Source organism: Phyllostomus hastatus, unplaced genomic scaffold, assembly GCF_019186645.2.
Source record: "Phyllostomus hastatus isolate PE091 unplaced genomic scaffold, TTU_PhHast_1.1 phas_scaffold_129, whole genome shotgun sequence".
In the NCBI taxonomy this organism is placed as follows: Eukaryota; Metazoa; Chordata; class Mammalia; order Chiroptera; family Phyllostomidae; genus Phyllostomus; species Phyllostomus hastatus.
In genome coordinates this window covers 5144453-5161470 of record NW_025334009.1, presented here as the reverse complement: position 1 = coordinate 5161470, position 17018 = coordinate 5144453, and the positions used below count along the sequence as shown (strand labels likewise).

The window sequence follows — 17018 nt, the reverse complement described above, 5'->3', positions numbered from 1 at the left end:
GCCCGGGCCTGCCTGCGGCTGGGCCAGGGCGGGCCGCCCATCCTTGGGGCCCTCGGCCTCAGGGGACAGGATGTCTGGTTAATTAACTACTGTAGGAGGAAGGGCCCAGTTGTGGGGAGGTGGACGCTGGCCAGGCAGGAAGGCCATCTGGTGGTGAGCGGAGAGACTGAAGGCACTGGGGGCTGGGACTTGGGGAGTCCGGCAGGCAGGGGGCCTCTGGGGCCCTGGGACCCTCCTGGCTTGTCCCTCTTCGGATCGGGACACGGAGCCCCTGTCTCCGGCAGGGCGCCGGTCTGGGGGTGTCCCAGGGGCCGGGGCTCTATCTGGGAGACGCCTGCTCTGTCTGCAGAGGAGGTCCTGGCTGGGGGGCTCTGGGTTCCCCAAAGCCTGGCCTGAGGGTTTGGGGGATCTTTGCCCCTGCCCGGGGGAGGGGTCCTGCTGGGGCTGCCGGCAGCCACTCACCGGGGGTCGTCGCTGTACTGCACGGCCGCGAAGCGCACCCCCTGCGCACTGACCGCTCCCGCGAAGGGCAGCACCAGCCCCTCGAGGAAACCCCGCACTTCTCGGAAGTTGCTGCGGCCGATGGAAGAGGAGCCATCGAGCAGGAACACGATGTCGGCGGCGTACAGGCGCGTGCAGGACACTGGGGCGGGCGGGAGCGGTCACCACCTCCTCTTGGAGGCCCCCCCCCGCCCGCCCCCCTCACTGCTCCAGGTCTCTTGGGACTACGGGCTGGGATAGGGGGTAGCCCCCCGTCTGCTGCGCAAGCCGGCCCTGCGCCGCTGGGGCCTGGGAGCCTCGGGGGGAGCGGAGGCGGCAGCGGTGCCCAGAGGGAGAGACTCCCGCACCCGACTCCCCGTCCCCCGAGGACTGCTGGGGAGGGAGCGTTGCCTGCGGCGGGCAGCCCGGGGTGCTCTGGGGTTGCGGTTGGCCTCGGGAGGTCAGCCCGAGTGTCGAGTGTCGGGGGGCAGGAAACCCAGCTCGCGTCTGGGGAGTCAGAGGTGGGGTCTGCACAGGCTGGGGTGCGGTTTGGGAGATGCAGCGCGAAGTGGGGAGCCCAGAGAGACTTGGAGGCCTGCTCGCAGGGTCACAGGGTCGTGGGGAGGGGGGTGCAGAGCCGAGGTGAGGGTAGAGGGCAGCCGCAGGTGACGGGGCGCGGTGCCCTGCAAGGGGTCCGTCCTTGGCGTGCCCACCTCTCTCCTTGTGCTGGGCCCGCGCGGGGGGCGCCCCTGCTAGGATCCCCGCGCAGAATGCGGCCACCAGGAGTCGCAGCCTCATCCTGGGTAGGGGAGAGGGTCAGCCAGGACCCCGCCTCTGTCCCTTGGCCCCCGCGGCCTCGGCGGGCCCAAGCCCAGTGCTCCCCGACCCCCAGTCCCGGTCTTGCCTGCCGGTCCGGTCCGCCGGCTCCCACCGCCAGCCGCCGCCGCTGCAGTCCCGCGGCCACAGCAGAGAAAAGTCCCTAATCCCGGGGGGGCGGAGCGGCGGGCGGGGACCCAGGGGCCCGCCCCTACCCACCTCCCAGAGGCCACCGCCCCCCTCTCCCCTGGACAGATGATCTGACTCGAGAGTAAAGCCCCCCACCTCCTATGGCTTCTTCCCACAGTATGGGTTCTCCGCAGACAGACGCTGATGGGGAGCCCCCTAGGACCCCACCAGGGGTCAGAGGTGTCGGCTGCTTCAGAGAAAACACAGGGTGACTGGCGAAGTGGCTGCTGGAGGCCAGAATTCCCACGGGCTCCCGGGGACTGGAGAGGCAACAGGATGGTGGGGGGGGGGTGGGGGAGGCTGCAGCTGGAAATGACTCACCCCCCCCACCCCGTGGGGGTGCCCAGACTAACCCTCGGGCCATGAGTCCCGCCGGCCACTCCCGTGATTCAGCCGTCCCTCTGTCTGCCGGGTCTCCTGCACCGCACCCCAGTCCCTTTGATAAGCAGAGAGCTCGCAGCAAATGAGGGCACAGAGCTCATTTCCCAGGGGAAGCAGGCACCGCTGGGCTGCACCCGGGTAACGTGCACCCCCTGCGGAGAGGGGATGGGGGAGAATCCGTGTCACGCTCGTGCTTACGTGTCCACCCCAGTGTCCGGCATCCCTCACTGTGTGCCCTGAGCCAGGCCCGGACAGATGCCATCCAGCTGTGTCTGCAGGGAGGGGCTGTCCCTGTGCAGAGGTTGGGACCACCCCCAGTGACAGCTCACGTCGCAGGAATGCACCCCTCCTGTCTGCGCCCCCTCTGTCCTGCCTCAGGCCAGGTCCCCTCCTGTCTGTGCCCCCTCTGTCCTGCCTCAGACTAGGTCCCCTCCTGTCTGCGCCCCCTCTGTCCTGCCTCAGGCCAGGTCCCCTCCTGTCTGCGCCCCCTCTGTCCTGCCTCAGGCCAGGTCCCCTCCTGTCTGCGCCCCCTCTGTCCTGCCTCAGGCCAGGTCCCCCTACCTACACCTCCTTCGGTCTACTCTCCTCAGAGACCCACTTCCGCCTGTCACCCCCCCCCGAGGCCCAGAGGTCGCCCCGGGGTCCCCTCCTTCCTGCCCTCACGGTCCACCTACAGCCTCCGGCTTCGTCACTGCCCTTGCCCCGCGTCTCCCCCCTGCGTTAGCCTGACTGTCCCCTCGCCACCCTCAGCTGGCTTCTGTGACTGTGCGTAGGCTCCTCCACACCCCCACGCCCTCCGGTCGAGGCCACTGTCCTGAGGAGGTGACTGTGTGTACTCCTGTGTTCCTTTGTTGGGGGTGACCCCAGGCAGAGATGCTCTCAAGAAGGCAGGCCCCCAGTTTTTCCTGCCAGTCCTGGGTCATTTTCAGAAGCCCTGGAAGTACATCTTCCTACTCTTATCACTGCCATGGAGCCCCTTCCAACATGCCTGGTCCCACAGCCTCCCCGGGGGTCCACGGGCTGAGAGGGGAGAGATGGGGACAGCACTTGTTACATTTGTCCGCCCCAGACTCAGCCAGGGTCCGAGGCTCCGAGGACAGCCAGAGCTGGGGGCATTCAAGTCCATCAACGCTGCCTGCTAGCCTACTACCCAGAAGGCAGAGGCTACCTTTCATCACTGACCCCACCCCATACTTATCCTAGGAGGCAGTGCTGTGACCCACAGGGCCCAGAACCTTCTTCCAAGGTCAAGGTCTCAACCATGACCATTCGAGGGGACCCAAAACCCCTTGAAGCTGTCCCACAGGAGAGGGCAGCAGAGAACCAGACATGTCCGCGTGAGGCAGCCCCTGGCCCCAGACCCCCCTCTTCCCCTCGCACAGCAGCGGGGAGGGTGAGCCTGGGACGGGCTGGTGCACAGGGTTCAGACACAGCTGTGGGCTGAGCCTGTGGGGGAGACCAGAGGCCCAGCTGAGAGGGTGTTCGAGCTGACCTCATCAGAACCACTGAGGGCCCCCCAAAAGAAAGGAGGGCTGCCTGCTATAAGAGGGGCTCACTCAGAGGGTGCCGGGAGATGCTGCTGAGGAGGCAGGCGCTGGGCTGGGGTTGAGTGCGTGTCTAGCGCTCAGGGAGGCTGGAGTGTGAGGGTGTGGTCCTGAGGCCCAGCCTCCAGGCCGGCCAGCAACCTTGACACAGCCCCGGAGGCCCGTGCCCTCCGCCGGGGCAGTGGCCCGAGCGCCGTCCTCCCTCCACTCGCCCCTGGACATCTCCTTCGGTCACCCCTCTGCCAGACGGTGCTGTCTGCTCCCGGCCGAGGCCTCGTTTTAGGGTGCTAGCCCCACGCGCCCCACTGTCCTGGGCACTCCAAATGCCTCCCAGAACCACGGCCACGAGCTGGGCCGGCCACCCTCCTCCACCCTGCTCCTCCCCTGGGCACCCGGCCCTGCTGGGGATGCCGTCCCGGCCGTGGCCCCCACAGCCACAGCCTCGGCTCTGCCACAAGGCTGCTCACCAGGATACCCCGGAAACCCAGCCCGGGAGTCCCCACAGGGCATCTCGGCCGACCTCGGCGGCCCCCTTCCCAGGAACTCCCAGTGCCCCTCCCCTCGGGCCTCCAGAGTGAAGACCAATTCCCTGGCTTGGTGTTAAGGCCCCGGAGCTCTTGCTCTTGCGCCCAGCACGCCTGACACCTTTGAGGGTCACACCTGGGCTTAGACGCCGAGTCCTGCCCCTCGGGAGCTCACGCCCGGGGAGACGACGGACCCAGCACTTGTTGCTCCGGCAGCCTGGTGCGCCACCTCTGCCGGCACCCGGGGCGGGCCCCGCAGGCCTCTGCACAGGCCGCACCTTCTCTCCAGCAGCCGCCGAGCTGGGGACCGGCGTCCCCCAGCCCTGAGCACCAGGGGCGCTTGGCAGTTATTTCCTGACAACCCATGGCACCAAATAGGGGCGAGGGGACAGCACTGGGGCAGGGCAGCGGTGACTCCAGGGCTGCTGGGGCTTCCCAACAGTTCTCCACAACCCCACCCAGCACCCTGCCCAGCACCCTGCTCGCCTTCCTCACAGCAGAGTCGGGACCCTCACTCCCAACTCCCCGGGGCTCCCGGGGCACCGGACTGCAGGGGGGCGAGGTGCAGGAGGGCCCCACAGGTGGCAAGGGGACTAGACAGCTGAGAGCTCCGCCAGGTCCTGGCTGCCTCGGGGACGTGGGGAGGGGACCCTTGAGCCAGCAGCTCAGGACTTGTCTGGGAGAGACCTAGTCAAGGGAGGGGGCGCAGGTCCCACTGAGCTCAGGGATATTCTTGGAGCCTGAGTCAGCAGCAAGCAAACTGAGGCGAAGGATTCTGTGCTCTGCCTGTCCAGGCAGCAGTTAGCAACCAAATGGGAACACGGTGCCCCAGGCTAGTCTCCTCCCAGAATCCAGAGTAAATATTATGAAGGTGGCCTCCTCGGGGGAGTCCTTGTTCCCTTTTGATCCATCTAGGGGCCCTGGGCCCACAGCAGGAGGCTCCCCACCTGAGCCCCCGAGTCTGCCCAGCTGGGCCCTCCACCCGGGCAAAGGCCGTGCGAGCAGTTCCCATGGGCGGCCACGCCCCGTCCTTGGGGCGGACTGGCCAGGAGCGTCCCCCACGTGGCTAAGTGGGAACATCTGGCCCCAGCTCCCCGCAGGCATCAAAGGCTTCCGGACTCCCTGCCGCAGGCCCCACACTCGCCCCTGGCCGAGGACACGCCAGCCCGAGGACACGCCAGCCCGTGGGAAGGCGCAAGGATCCGGGTACACAGAACCGGGGGGGGGAACGTCCCCGCCACCCCATCCGCGGCCCAGCGGCTGTGCCGAAGCCAAGAAAGGACAGCGCAGTTCTCAACACAGGACTTTATTGGTGGCAGTGTGCAGCACAGGGCCGAAGAGCTGAGGCGGCCAGTGCGTGGTGGGGGGACCACGAACCCCAGCCCTGCCTCTTGTCTGCACAGGCTTCCTGCCTAGAAGCGCAGCCAGAACATGCCGCTGCGGATCCGGTTGTAGTCGGGGAGCTGCTCAATGGGCCCTGTGGGGAGAGGGTGGGGTGTGAGGGTGGGGCGCCTGGCTGGTACAGGGACACCTGGCCCCGCGCCGCACCCACCTCAGAGCTGCCCAGAGCAGCACAAGACAGGCTTTGAGTGCAGAAGGAAAAGAACATTCCTCCAGGGGTGCTGAGCCTGTCTCTTCATGCTCTGGCCCTCAGAGCCCCCCCCCCCCACGGAGGTGTCCGTTACCTGGTGGGTGCCGGGTACTGATGGAGGCACCTTGGCAGGGAGTCAAGGAGCTGCTGGGACAGGTTTTCTGAGCAAGAACTCCCTGGCAGCCAGACTACGGGCAGAGCCTCCTGGGGGCCTCCACTGGCTGCTTCCAGTGGGGGCTGGGGGGTGGGGGAGGCCAAAAGAACGGCCCGGGAGAGAGACAAAGGGCAGGCCCTCCAGGTCGCTCACCCATCGCAGCCACTGCCGGACACTGGTCATAGAAGTACTTGGAGCAGACCTCTCGGACTACGCTGGCGTCCACCTCCTGCAGGGCGGAGCAGGGGCGCATGACTGACAGGCACCTGGGGACCGCCTCGGCCCGTCCGGTTACCCAGCCAGCGCAGACCCTCCCCTCGCGCCACGATGCACAAGCACAGAGACGGCAGGGCTCTCCCAGCCCCACGGCCAGAGCCGCCGCCTGCCCGCCTCTCCCCTGCCCTGGTGCCCGCCCACTGCCCGGGACCCCAGGGAGTCTGCACCGTCGGGCCTCAACCGCCCACCCGCTAAGCGTCAGCCAGGTCAGAACTGCGGAACCTCTCCCAGGGCCCTGTTACCGCAATCAGGCTTTCCCACTCGGCCAGGGGGATGCGGCGGCCGTAGGTCAGGAGACTCCGTCCGATGTCCTCACACACAGGAGTGGTGCCTGCGAGGGGCAGGCGAGGCTCCAGGTCCACCCGTGCATCCCGGCCCACGGCACACACCCGAACTCCAGCTTGAGCTCACACCTGAACCCTGGTCTGACCTCAGACCCCCACCCTCACTTCTACCACCTGTCAGTGTAGGGCAGGCAGCCGGCGGCGGTCCCGGCCCACCCACGCCTGGACCTGAAGCCCCAAGCCCACGGGCGGGGTGCCGGGGTGCGCTGCAACCTTCGAAGCTTTCCCTTCCAGTGCCGGTTAGGAGCGGTGGCCACCCGGGGCTGCCCCTGCCGGGGTGCACGCCACCCCCACCCAGAGGGCTGCTGGACTCACCATCCAGATGAGACACCAGGGCGTTCCGCAGGATGTTCCTGCCCCGCCGCACGTCGCTCTCCGTGGCACTGGTGCAGAGGCTCATCCTGGAGCCGGAGCGGGGTCTGCTCTGAGAGCCGGTGCTGTCTCCCAGCCGCCCGGCCCCCGCCCCCTGCTCTGAGGCCCCCTCCCACCTGGTGCGGCCGGGCGGGCACTCACCACTGGCCTTGCAGGAAGAACAACATGTCATCGATGTTCATGTGGTTGCAGACGAAGTGTGCGCCCAGCAAGCCCGTCTCGGCATAGCAGATGTTGAAGGTCTGGAAGCTCTGGCACAGCTTTTTGGCCGCGGAGACGGACGCCAGCGGGCTGGACAGGTGCTACCAGGGGCACAGGGGTCAGCACCCACGCTTCCGCCTGCGGCCCACACCCTGCACCCCGCAGTCCAAGCGCACGGTCCCAGAACCCTCTCTTCTCCGAAGGCAGCGCCCCACACCCAGCCTGGCACTCACCGTGCCGCCGCCGTAAGTGCAGTCATAGTGGCCGATCATGGCATTGGCCACATGGAGGGCCACATTGTCCGGGTTGGCCCAGCCAGGCCCCTCCACTGCAATGGCCACGTGGGCCAAGGGCAGGGCGTCGTCACGGTGGCATATCTGAAACAGTGCACGGCAAGACTGAGTGACTGCCGGGTGACTGAGGCAACCAGAAAAGGTGCCAGGTGTGGGTGAAACGTGTGTGTGCAAGTGTGAACACGTGCTCGTGAGGCAGCGGCCACGTGGCCCCGTCGTGGAGGCGTCTGCGGCGCCGTGAGGTAACCCGGCACACAAGGGCCCTCCTGGGGGCCCCAGCGGCGGGCACCGCCCCCGCCCCCAGGCAGCCCACCTGGCTGCCAGTGAAGCGGCACGGAGCGGGAGTGGGTACAGCGTCCTCCGCGTACGTCCCCGAGACGCCACTGAAGTGCTTCTGGGCAAGGTCCACCAGCTGCCGGTGCTCCACCCCTGCCGAGGCAGAACCAGGGTCACCAGCCCGCCGGGGTGAGGCCCGGGGCGGGGGAACCACGGAAAGGAGCGCGAACGAGCAAGAGCCCGGTCCCGTCTCAGTGGAGGATGGCAAAAGGAAGACGTGACCCCAAGACAGGGCGGGGGAGGAGACCCTCCGTGGCCAGGCTCTGCCGCACGGGCAGGGCGGGCACCGCAGGGTCCGACGGCTCCGGGCCCAAAGGCCAGCAGCAGCAGCTGAGCTGGGGAGCGGTTCCCACGTGATGCATCCCACCCGCGTCAGGGACACGGCTGGGGGTCCCGGGGCACAAGGCCACCCACTCTGCCGGGCCCCTCCAGCCCCCCTCAGGCAGGTCCTGGCCACCGCCCCTGTGCGGGGTGGCGAATGAGGGGGCACCGAGAGGTGGCACTGCGGGGCTGTGACTGGCTCTGGGGTCCGGGGGCTGAGCACACTCAGCAGTAACATCACCCACTCGTGCCCTCAGGACCCCTGCGGGGCCTCACCGCCTCACCTCAGCGAGAGGGGGCCCTGCTGCCCTCGCACCCCAGCCGCTGGGTGCGGGGCGGGGGGAAGTCTTCCCCAGAGCACAGCCCCCCCAGGGCTCTGCCTTTCGTTCTCTCCTCCCCTGAGCTCAGGTTCTGCTGGACTCGACTGTCTGATGTGCCAGCAGCTCCACCACTCTCGGTCCCCAGGTTAACCGACCCCAAAGCCACTCATCTCGTTCTTCCCGTCAGTCTTCTACAAGCAGCCGGATGCCGAAGCCACAAGCCAGGGAAGCGCCCTTGACCCTGCTCCCGTCCCCTCTGCCACGGCTGGGCCACCCCGAGTCCTTCCCCTCGCACCCTCGCTCCTGCCGTCGCAGCCTGCACAGCCCCTCCCTGGCCTGCCGGCCTCTGCCCCGGCCCCCACTCGGCAGAACAAGCCTCAAAACACACCCAGCACTGCCTTCCCCTCCGCTCAGGTGCCCCTCCCCACCCGCCCCCCACCAGTCCTGAGGCCTCTGTGCAAACGCAAGTGCTTCGACAGCAGCCCCCGACCCGCAGCTCCGGTCTCCCCTCAAACCCCCGCCACTCTGTGCCTCCCGTCCCAGGCGCTCCCCAGTCTGCCGTCACACGTGCTCCCTCCCGCCCGCCCGCCCCGAGTCTGGGCAGCCCCACGGAGGCCCGTGCTGAGAGAGGCCCAGCACCCTGCGTGGCCCTTCTAGCGCTGGCACCTGGGAAGACTCCTGCTCCACCTCGGAGCCCTGGGACAGAGGCCGCTCCCATCCAGACTGGGCGGGAGCAGGGTGCTCAGGAGTGCCAGGTCCCCTACAGTCAGACACAGGGCACCCGGGTAGCCAAGGCCGGTGCCCACCCAGCTGTTACCACGGGGTTTCGATGAGTCCACCGCTCACCTCCAGCCGCCGCGAGCACCATGCGCGGGGCCTTGTAATGCTGGCTGAGGTACTCAGTCAGGTCGGCCCGGGACAGCTTCCTGCAACACACACGGCCAGTGGGTCAACACCTGCCCCGCACAATGGGGCTGAGGAGACAGACAGGGAGACACTCGGCGTCTCCAGAGAACAAGCCCCAGCGCCCTGCCCGACCCCTCCCCGTGCCTGCCACCCACCCCCTGGGGCCCAGGGGGCAGCCCTTGCCTGACCTCAGGACAGGCCCGCGGTCCTTGGTGAGGGCGGTGCGGGCTGACCCGTGCGCTCTCAGGGGCAGCGTCAGCGCTCATCCCACCCAGAACAAAAAGCCACACGGGTGGGAGACCCAGACACTCCCTCCCTCAGGTTGTCAGGACACGCGTGGGAGCACGTCCTGAAAGCAAGCCCCGACTTCGAGCAGAGGCCACAAAGGAATTAGAAAGGGTCCACAGGGACCACACTGCAGCACGGACCGCGCTCCCCACGGCGTGAACTGGGAAGATGAGGAGCACAGGCAGCCAGCTAGAAACACACTCGCGTGGGCGTGGGCGTGGCCTAGCCGGGCCGGAAGGGGGTCCCGAGCCCCACCTCCGCCGGCCCGGCCGGCGCTCACCTGACGGCGCTCACCTGACGTTCTCACTGGGCCCCTCCACGGACTGGGCCAGAGGCGTGCCCTGGAAGGCAGTGGCGTGCAGGTAGTCGAAGACCACGTCCCGCAGGGACGCGTCGTTCTCCTGCAGCTCCCGCAGGATCACGTCACGCTCCTTCTCGATCTGGGAGTCCTCCAGGCTGCAGTTCTGCACGATGTCTGCCAGGAGCTCCACAGCTGGACGCGGGGGCAGGTCTGGGTGTCAGGTGGGCCACTGGAGACCAGCAACACCACGGACACCCAGGCCTGGCGGCCCCGGATGCCCTGCTGCAAAGCCATGCTCTAAAACCAGGTGAGGGGCCCCTGCGTGCCAGTCCTCGGCCTCTGGAGTGCCGGCCCTGCCCCTGCCACCCCCCCAGGCGTCACCTTTCGGCAGGTCCTTGGACAGTGCCTTGATGTAGTAAGCCGTGTGCTCCCGGGTGCTGTAGGCATTAAGGTGGGCCCCCATGCTCTCCACCTCCTTCTCCAGGGCATTGCCAGGCCGGTTCTTTGTTCCCTAGAACCAGACATCAAAAGCACCAATCAGGAGCCACAGAGCCCAGGACCCCCACCCTCAGAGGCCCAAGTCTCAGCAGAACCAGTGGTCTCCAGCAAAGAGCACGGGGACAGAGGGCCCAGGGTCTGTGCTGACCAAGCACTGAGCGAGCTTAAGCTGCCTGAGGCCGCAGAAGGGAGACAGCCAGGGGCCAGGAAAGAAGGGCACGGCCACAGCACGTGTTTCCAGATGTCCGGCACCCCCCCCCCTTACTGGCAGTCACGGTCAGGTAGGCTCACACCTGTGTGCAGGCGATGCTGCCACTACCTGCACTCCCTACACACCATTCATACGCCTGTGCACATTGGCTAAAGAGCAGTGGCCTCTGTGGGACTGGACCCCAGTTGTGCGTGCCACACGCACAAGCATATGAAGACCTACACACACGGATGCTACAGCTGGCCAGGCTGCCGTTCCTGCTGCACACCCCTGCCCGTCCCGTATTTCCTTCTCCATTATTTCCATTCATTAGAACATTTCAGTCCTGGCTGGTGCGGACGCGACTGCTGAGCCTTGCTGAAGGCGGGGCAGCCGCCACCGCGGCCCTCGGCCAGCCCACGTGGGCTCGGAGTGGGACCTGTCCACACACGCCCACGGTTCCTCGTCGGCGCACACACAGGCCTGGCCTCGCTGGTGGAGCGGGGGGCTCCTGTGGCTCCCTGTTTCGTGTTGTTGTTTGTTGTTTTGACTCTGGGGGCCTTGCGCAGGGCCCCACCAGAGAGCTGCTCCCTCGGAAGGGGCCGAGCCTCGCGGCTCCTTCCAGAAAGGCCAGCCAGAGGCTCCTCCGCGGCTGCAGCCCCGAACGGAGGCGGCCGACTCTTCCGACCCGCACCCTCGGGAGGGACAAGACACACAGCCCAGGGGGCAGGGTTCCAGGGGCCTCACCTTGAAAGCCAGGTGCTCCACGAAGTAGCCTGCCCCGTTGTTCTTCTCATTCTCGTACCGGCTGCCCACGTCGATCCACACCCCGACCTGGACAGGAAGCAGCAAACCAACCACTGCAGCCCCCACTCACGTCCACGCCACCAGGTGGACTCCCCCCAGCCCCACAGGCTAAAGCTGAGGCTCCCAGCCCCGGGGCGGGGGACGGCTGTCTCCAAGCAGGGCCATCACATTCAGGGGTCCCCCGGCACCACCTCTCCTGCCCACCGCGCTTCCCGGCAAGCCGGCGAGGACGCCCACACAAGTTCCTAACTGGGCAGGCTCAGCTGGAACCATCGCTACGCAAAACTGAAATTCTCAAATTCAGTCTTGATTTTCAGTTGTCTTCTGGACAAGAAACGCGTGATTGACAACTTACCTTCTCCTCTCTAAACATTATACCCTGCCTCGTTCTGGTGATTCTACCCTTTCACCACGAAGGAAGGAGGCTACCAGCTCAGACACGGAACATTCTGTGTTAAGAAACAGCCTGCCCTGACCGGCGTGCCTCAGTTTGGTGCCATTCTGCGAAGCAAAAGGTCGCTGGTTCAATTCCCAGTCAGGGCACGTGCCTGGGGTGCAGGGTTCAGTCCCTCGTTGGGGTGAGTACAAGAGGGACCAGGCGATGTTTCTCTCACATAGATGTTGCTCTCCCTCTTTCTCCCTCCCTCCACCCCTCAAAAACAATTAAAAGTAAATAAATCTTAAAAAAGAAAATAGGTTTCATTCACACTTCAAGTTTTAAAAGTGTATTTTATTGATTATGGTATCACAGTGGTCCCAGTTTTTCTCCCTTTGCCTCCCTTTGCCTGGTTTCCCTCTTCCCTCCAGCTACTCCACCTTAGTTCATGTCCGTGGGCTGTACATGTAAGTTCTTTGGCTTCTCCATTGTTTATACTGTTCTTAACATCCCCGTCTGGTCTGTGCCTACCCAAATATGCTTCTAAACCTCTGCACCTCTCCCCCATTCTCCCCCTCCCAGCTGATAACCCTCCAAATGGTCTCCATATCTATAACTCAATTCCTGTTCTAGTTGCTTTAGTTTTTTAGATTCAGTTGTTGATTTGTTGTCATTTTAACGCTTACAGTTTTGCTCTTTTCCCTAAAAAATCCCTTTAATATTTCCTGTAATAAGAGCTTGGTGGTGATGAACTCCTTTAGCTTTACCTTGTCTGAGAAGCACTTTATCTGCCCTTCCATTCTAAATGCTAGCTTTGCTGGACAGAGTCATCTAGGTTGTAGGTCCTTGCCTTTTATCACTTTGAATACTTCTTGCCACTCTCCTCTAACCTGCAGTTTCCTTTGAGAAATCAGCTGACAGTCTTATGGGAAACTTTCATAAGGTTGCTGCTTTTAAGATTCTCTTTAATTAATCTTTGGCATTTTAATTCTGATTTGTCTTGGTGTGGACCTCTTTGGATACAACTTGTTTGGGACTCTTTGTGCTTCCTGGACTTGTATGTCTATTTCCTTTGCCAAATTGGGAAAGTTCTCTTTCATCATTTTTTCAAAAAAGTTTTCAATTTCTTGCTCTTCCCCTTCTCCTCTTGGCACCCCTATGATTCAGATGTTGGCTTTTTTGGAGATCTCCCAGAGTCTTCTTAAACGTTCATTTTTTTTAAACTCGTGTCTTCATTTTGTTCTGGTTGAATGTTCATTTCGTCTTTGTGTTCGAAATCATTGATTTGAATCTCAGCTTCTTTCTCTTCACTGTTGGTTTCCTGTGGGTTTCTCTTAATTTCCCTTAGTAGAGCCTTCATTTCTTCCTTTCTGCTTTTGCTGTATTCGATGAGATCTGTGAGCATTCTGATCACCAGTGTTCTGAATCTGATAGTCTGCATCTGATAGGCTGGTTAGCTCTGCACTGCTTATCTCTTTTTCTGGGGTTCTGTTCTGTTCCTTCATTTGGGCCACATTTCTTTGTCTCTTGATTTTGGTAGTCTCCCTGTGCCTCTGTACTAGGTAAAGCAGCTTTGATTGTTTTAGCAAGCCTGTTAAGTCCTGTGGGGAGGAGCCTTGGGTGTTTGCCCGGGTGGGCAACTGTGGCTCCGTGTGTGGGGGAGGGGTCAAAAAGGGGACAATGCCACTGCTGCCTGACTTCCGGGGGCTTGCCCGGCCCTCACCCTGTTTCCAGTCCCTTTGCCCACTTCCCGTAATTGACTGGCACCCTTCCAGAGGCTGTCCCGGCTATGGTTCTCTGGTGGGTGGGTTTGCATGCATTCCAGGCTCTCCTGAGAAGCCAGCAGTTTGTTCCACTGCCCCAGTCCCTGCTGGGTTTACAGCCAGAAGTTGTGAGGCTTTCTTTCTGCTGGTGCGGGAGCCCTGGGCTGTGCAGTACGACCTGGGGCCGGGCTCGCTGGCTCACCAAGTGTCTCCCTGATTTTCATCCACCACACGTGAACGTGAGGCTGACTGTTCTTTCAGCCACCGCTGCCTTGCCCCCCGCACGCAGAGTCCTCTCCACCCCGAGTCCCCATCTCAGCCCCTCCTACCCGTCTGGATGAACATAGCTTCTTTAAATCCTTGGTTTTCAGACTCCCATACAGTTCTGGGTATTTTTCATTTTTAAGTTAGTTGTGTTCCTTCTTATGGTTGTATTATGAGGCGAGGTGTGTTCTACCTACATACACCTCCACCTTGACAGGAAGCCCCCCCAAAAGTTGTAAAGCAGACCTGAACACCTAACACGGCCAAGTGTCTCCTTGATACCCAAGAGGAAAATCTTGTCATTTGTTTTAAATATTTTTTAAAAGATTTTATTTACTTTTTTTTTAGAGAGGGGAAGGGAGAGGGGAAGAGAGGAAGAGAAACACTAATGTGTGGTTGCTTCTCGTGCGCCCTCCACTGGGGACCTGGCCCACAACCCAGGCATGTGCTCTGACTGGAAATCAAACCAGCGACCCTTTGGTGTGCAGGCCGGCGCTCAATCCACTGAGCCACACCAGCCAGAGCAAGAATCTTCTAATTTTCTTAATAGCCTCCTGGTGTGCTGTGAAGCAAACACCACCACTCACCCCATATGTCCCATAGATTTAGTCTTCTAATGTACTTCTTGTTCCTAATTGACTCAAAATTTCACATTTACTTTCCTAAGAGATACTGATGTACAACCATAGGTCACAAACTCTTACATGAACATCTACGCCACACTGAACATCACGGAAAGGAAGATGCATCTTATACTCCATGGTTCCCTTTGAGAATAACTGACAGCGCTCTTTCTCTGATGCTCCCTACGTCGGGAGCATCTTCCAGTCCAGGAAACGCAGCACTCTCTGCCAAGCTTTCTCAACAGGCTTTGGGCTGGCTGATACAGGTGCCACATAATTAGGAAGTTACCCATCACCCTTTGCTGTATTGTGAGAACATCACACAGGACATTACTTGTTCCCGAAAAACTTAAAAGAGATTTGCCACAGAACCACTGAGCCCTGGAGTATGGGGTGGGGAGAAGGGGGAGGATTACTTCTTGAGAATCTTCTCTCCTATTCATGTATCTAGTCAAGATTTCTATCCTTGAGTCAATTTTGAGGGTTTGCATTTTTTTCTTTTTTGGAAAAGTCACCCATTTCACTAGAACCTTCCTCTGCAATGCATTCCTAGTTTAGCAAGTAGACTGTGACTTTGGGCTGTGAGGCTGGCAGTCACCCAATGTCTCTGAACCTAATTTTCCTCATTGTAAAACTGAGACAGAATTGCTTCTCTCATATGGGCTGCTTAAGAAAAAGTTGGGGGGGTGGGTACATAACACCTTGGCCTCCTTCTTGGTTGACTTCAAATGTGTTGGCTGGTGAGGACTGCCCCCACTCCAGAAGTCAAAGCGGGGATGGAGTCAGGTCTGGTGCCAAAGGGTCAATCCAATGGTGAATGAGCAGGAGTGACAGGAACCACAGAGACCTCGTATTCAAGGTCACACCCTGACCTGGGATGACTCCCGGGCAATAAAGAGGTCCCCTCCGGACAGCGGGCCCCACTCACCGTGCAGGTAGGCTGTGAGGACTCCTCGGAGGCCACTCGTAGCCCGTTGTCCAGCTGGCTGATTTGCGTTTCTGGCACGCTCTGCAGGGCCTGGGCGAAGGTGGCCGTGCTCCGCAAGGCAGGCGACTTCAGCAGGGCCGGCTGCTATTAAGCAGGAGATAGGGACTGAGGTCTGGGTTGGGGTATCACTCCTCAGCTCCCAGGCCCGCAGGGGTATCCCCGTCCCCGCCCCCAGGCCAGCCGCGATACTGCCCTCCCCACTCAGGGACGTGACCTTCCCACGGCCCTGACCCCGCGGCCTCCTCAATCTCGACGCGCCACGGCTAACAGCCCACTCCCGGTCAGCGTCCCGAAGTCCCACGTCCCATAACTCTGCGCCCCCCGCTGCCACCTCACCGAGCGGCGGGTGCGCAGCAACACTCGCGTCCCAGCACCGGCCACCCGGCAAACTGCGGAAGCCGCCATCTTCTAGCTCAGTAAGCCAGAGTCGCGTCACGCATGCGTAAACGGACGCGACGGCGTCCGAGGCGCAGGCGCAGACTTCAGCCTTGGCGCCTGGCCGCCCCCTGGCGGAATTCCAGGATATTCACTCCTGGCCGGTCGGTGGTGCTGTCCGCGCTGTCCGCGCTGTCCGCAGGGACCTGCGCGCATCTGTCCGACGGGCAGTCTGTCGGCCTGCGAGGTCCCGTCTGCAGTCCAGCCCGACTGCCCCTCTCATCCATAGGAGGCAGAGTCAGCGGTGTTTCTCACGGCCCACGGGCCCCCCTAATCCCCTGCGTGCTCGGAGCAGGCTAAAGCACCAGCGAGGAATCCTGGGACTAAAGGGCAGTTGCTGAAAGATACGGTTTTCCCTTAAAAGGAGTAAAATAAATTCAGACGTTGACGTGGAAGGGGTTTAACGATATGTTGCTAAGGAAAAAAGGGGCAGTTGAGACGAATCTGTGAAACCGTTTCCTTGTGTGAAAAGCAGCACACACACCCACAAGCAACAAAACGACGGTGCCTTTTCTCACAGTTTCTAGTTACACGTTCCCCATTTCCTTGGGAGCCGTCACTGGCAGCCCGCAGCGTTTTTTTTAAACTTTACTCTTCCATTACAGTTGACATTCCATATTATTTTATATTTAGTTCCAGGTACGACGGGCGGCATTCTTAAAGTTCAGATTTCTGCTAAGAGTTGAAGGTGTGAGAAAGGGGGAAGCTCTCCTTTCCCTCCTCTGGTTCTTCTGGCTGGCTGAGCAGTCAAATCAATGAGACCAAATGGCAAGAGAAAATCAAGTTCCACTTCCGCTGCAGGGGAGCCCCACATAATGAGAGAGTCAGAGACCCCTCACGCCGGAAAGGTTCAGAACCAGAAAGGGAAAATGCGTGTGTAAGACATTGTGAGCGAGGGCCCTGGCTGGTGTGGCTCAGTGGATTGAGTGTTGGCCTGTGAACCAGAGCATCGCTGGTTCGATTCCCAGTCAGACCACATGCCTGGGTTGCAGGCCAGGCCCCCAATTGGAGGAGGCGCATGAGAGGCAACCACACATTCATGTTTCTCTCCCTCTTCCTCTCTTCCCCTCTCTCTATAAATATTTTTTGGAAAAGATATTGTGAACTAGAGATGAGGTAATGAACGTTGGGGCTTCAGAAGGGAGAGACCATGTTCAGTAATTAAGCAGAAGCTTGCCCTGCCATATAGGTAGGTCAAAAGAAGTTACCTTTCATAAGCTCTTATTGTGGGCAAGGCTCCTCATTCAAAAGCCTGTAGACAGTTAAGGTGGGGAGCGTGGACAAGAGTTTCTCATGAGCCCAGAAGGCCCCCATTGCCTTTAGCTCAATCAGACAAACCCACGCACCTCTGGGGCACATTTTGGGATGGCTCATGCTGAGCCACCACAAAGGCAATTTTGGCTTTTTCTGTTATGTTCCTTGAAATTCTTCCAGCCT

General features: G+C 61.6%; 2 protein-coding genes across 3 annotated transcripts in view; both read right to left on the bottom strand.

Moving 5' to 3' along the window:
• COL7A1 (collagen type VII alpha 1 chain) overlaps positions 1-1433 on the bottom strand; it is a 30615-nt gene extending 29182 nt beyond the window's left edge. Inside the window, exons 1-3 of the mRNA XM_045856877.1 lie at positions 1385-1433; positions 1194-1279; positions 463-643 (exon numbers count right to left, since the gene is read on the bottom strand). Coding sequence (XP_045712833.1) covers positions 463-643; positions 1194-1278 — 266 coding nt within the window. The 5' untranslated portion in view covers position 1279; positions 1385-1433. The remainder of the gene's footprint in view (positions 1-462; positions 644-1193; positions 1280-1384) is intronic.
• A 3791-nt stretch (positions 1434-5224) lies between these two features.
• LOC123830829 (cytochrome b-c1 complex subunit 1, mitochondrial) lies at positions 5225-15621 on the bottom strand. 2 transcript variants are annotated; one of them, XM_045857440.1, is made up of 13 exons: positions 15483-15621; positions 15087-15230; positions 11073-11159; positions 10019-10148; positions 9631-9829; positions 8989-9068; positions 7479-7594; positions 7106-7249; positions 6813-6973; positions 6615-6700; positions 6198-6286; positions 5833-5908; positions 5225-5411 (listed from the first exon to the last, which is right to left on the bottom strand). In XM_045857440.1, exons 1-13 carry the CDS (start codon positions 15549-15551, stop codon positions 5347-5349), a joined length of 1446 nt encoding a protein of 481 aa, XP_045713396.1. In that variant the 5' UTR covers positions 15552-15621; the 3' UTR covers positions 5225-5346. The 2 variants fall into 2 exon arrangements, with proteins under 2 accessions (XP_045713396.1, XP_045713397.1); XM_045857441.1 differs by having other exon boundaries at positions 15087-15227; positions 15483-15612.
• Between the last annotated feature and the right edge of the window lie 1397 nt (positions 15622-17018).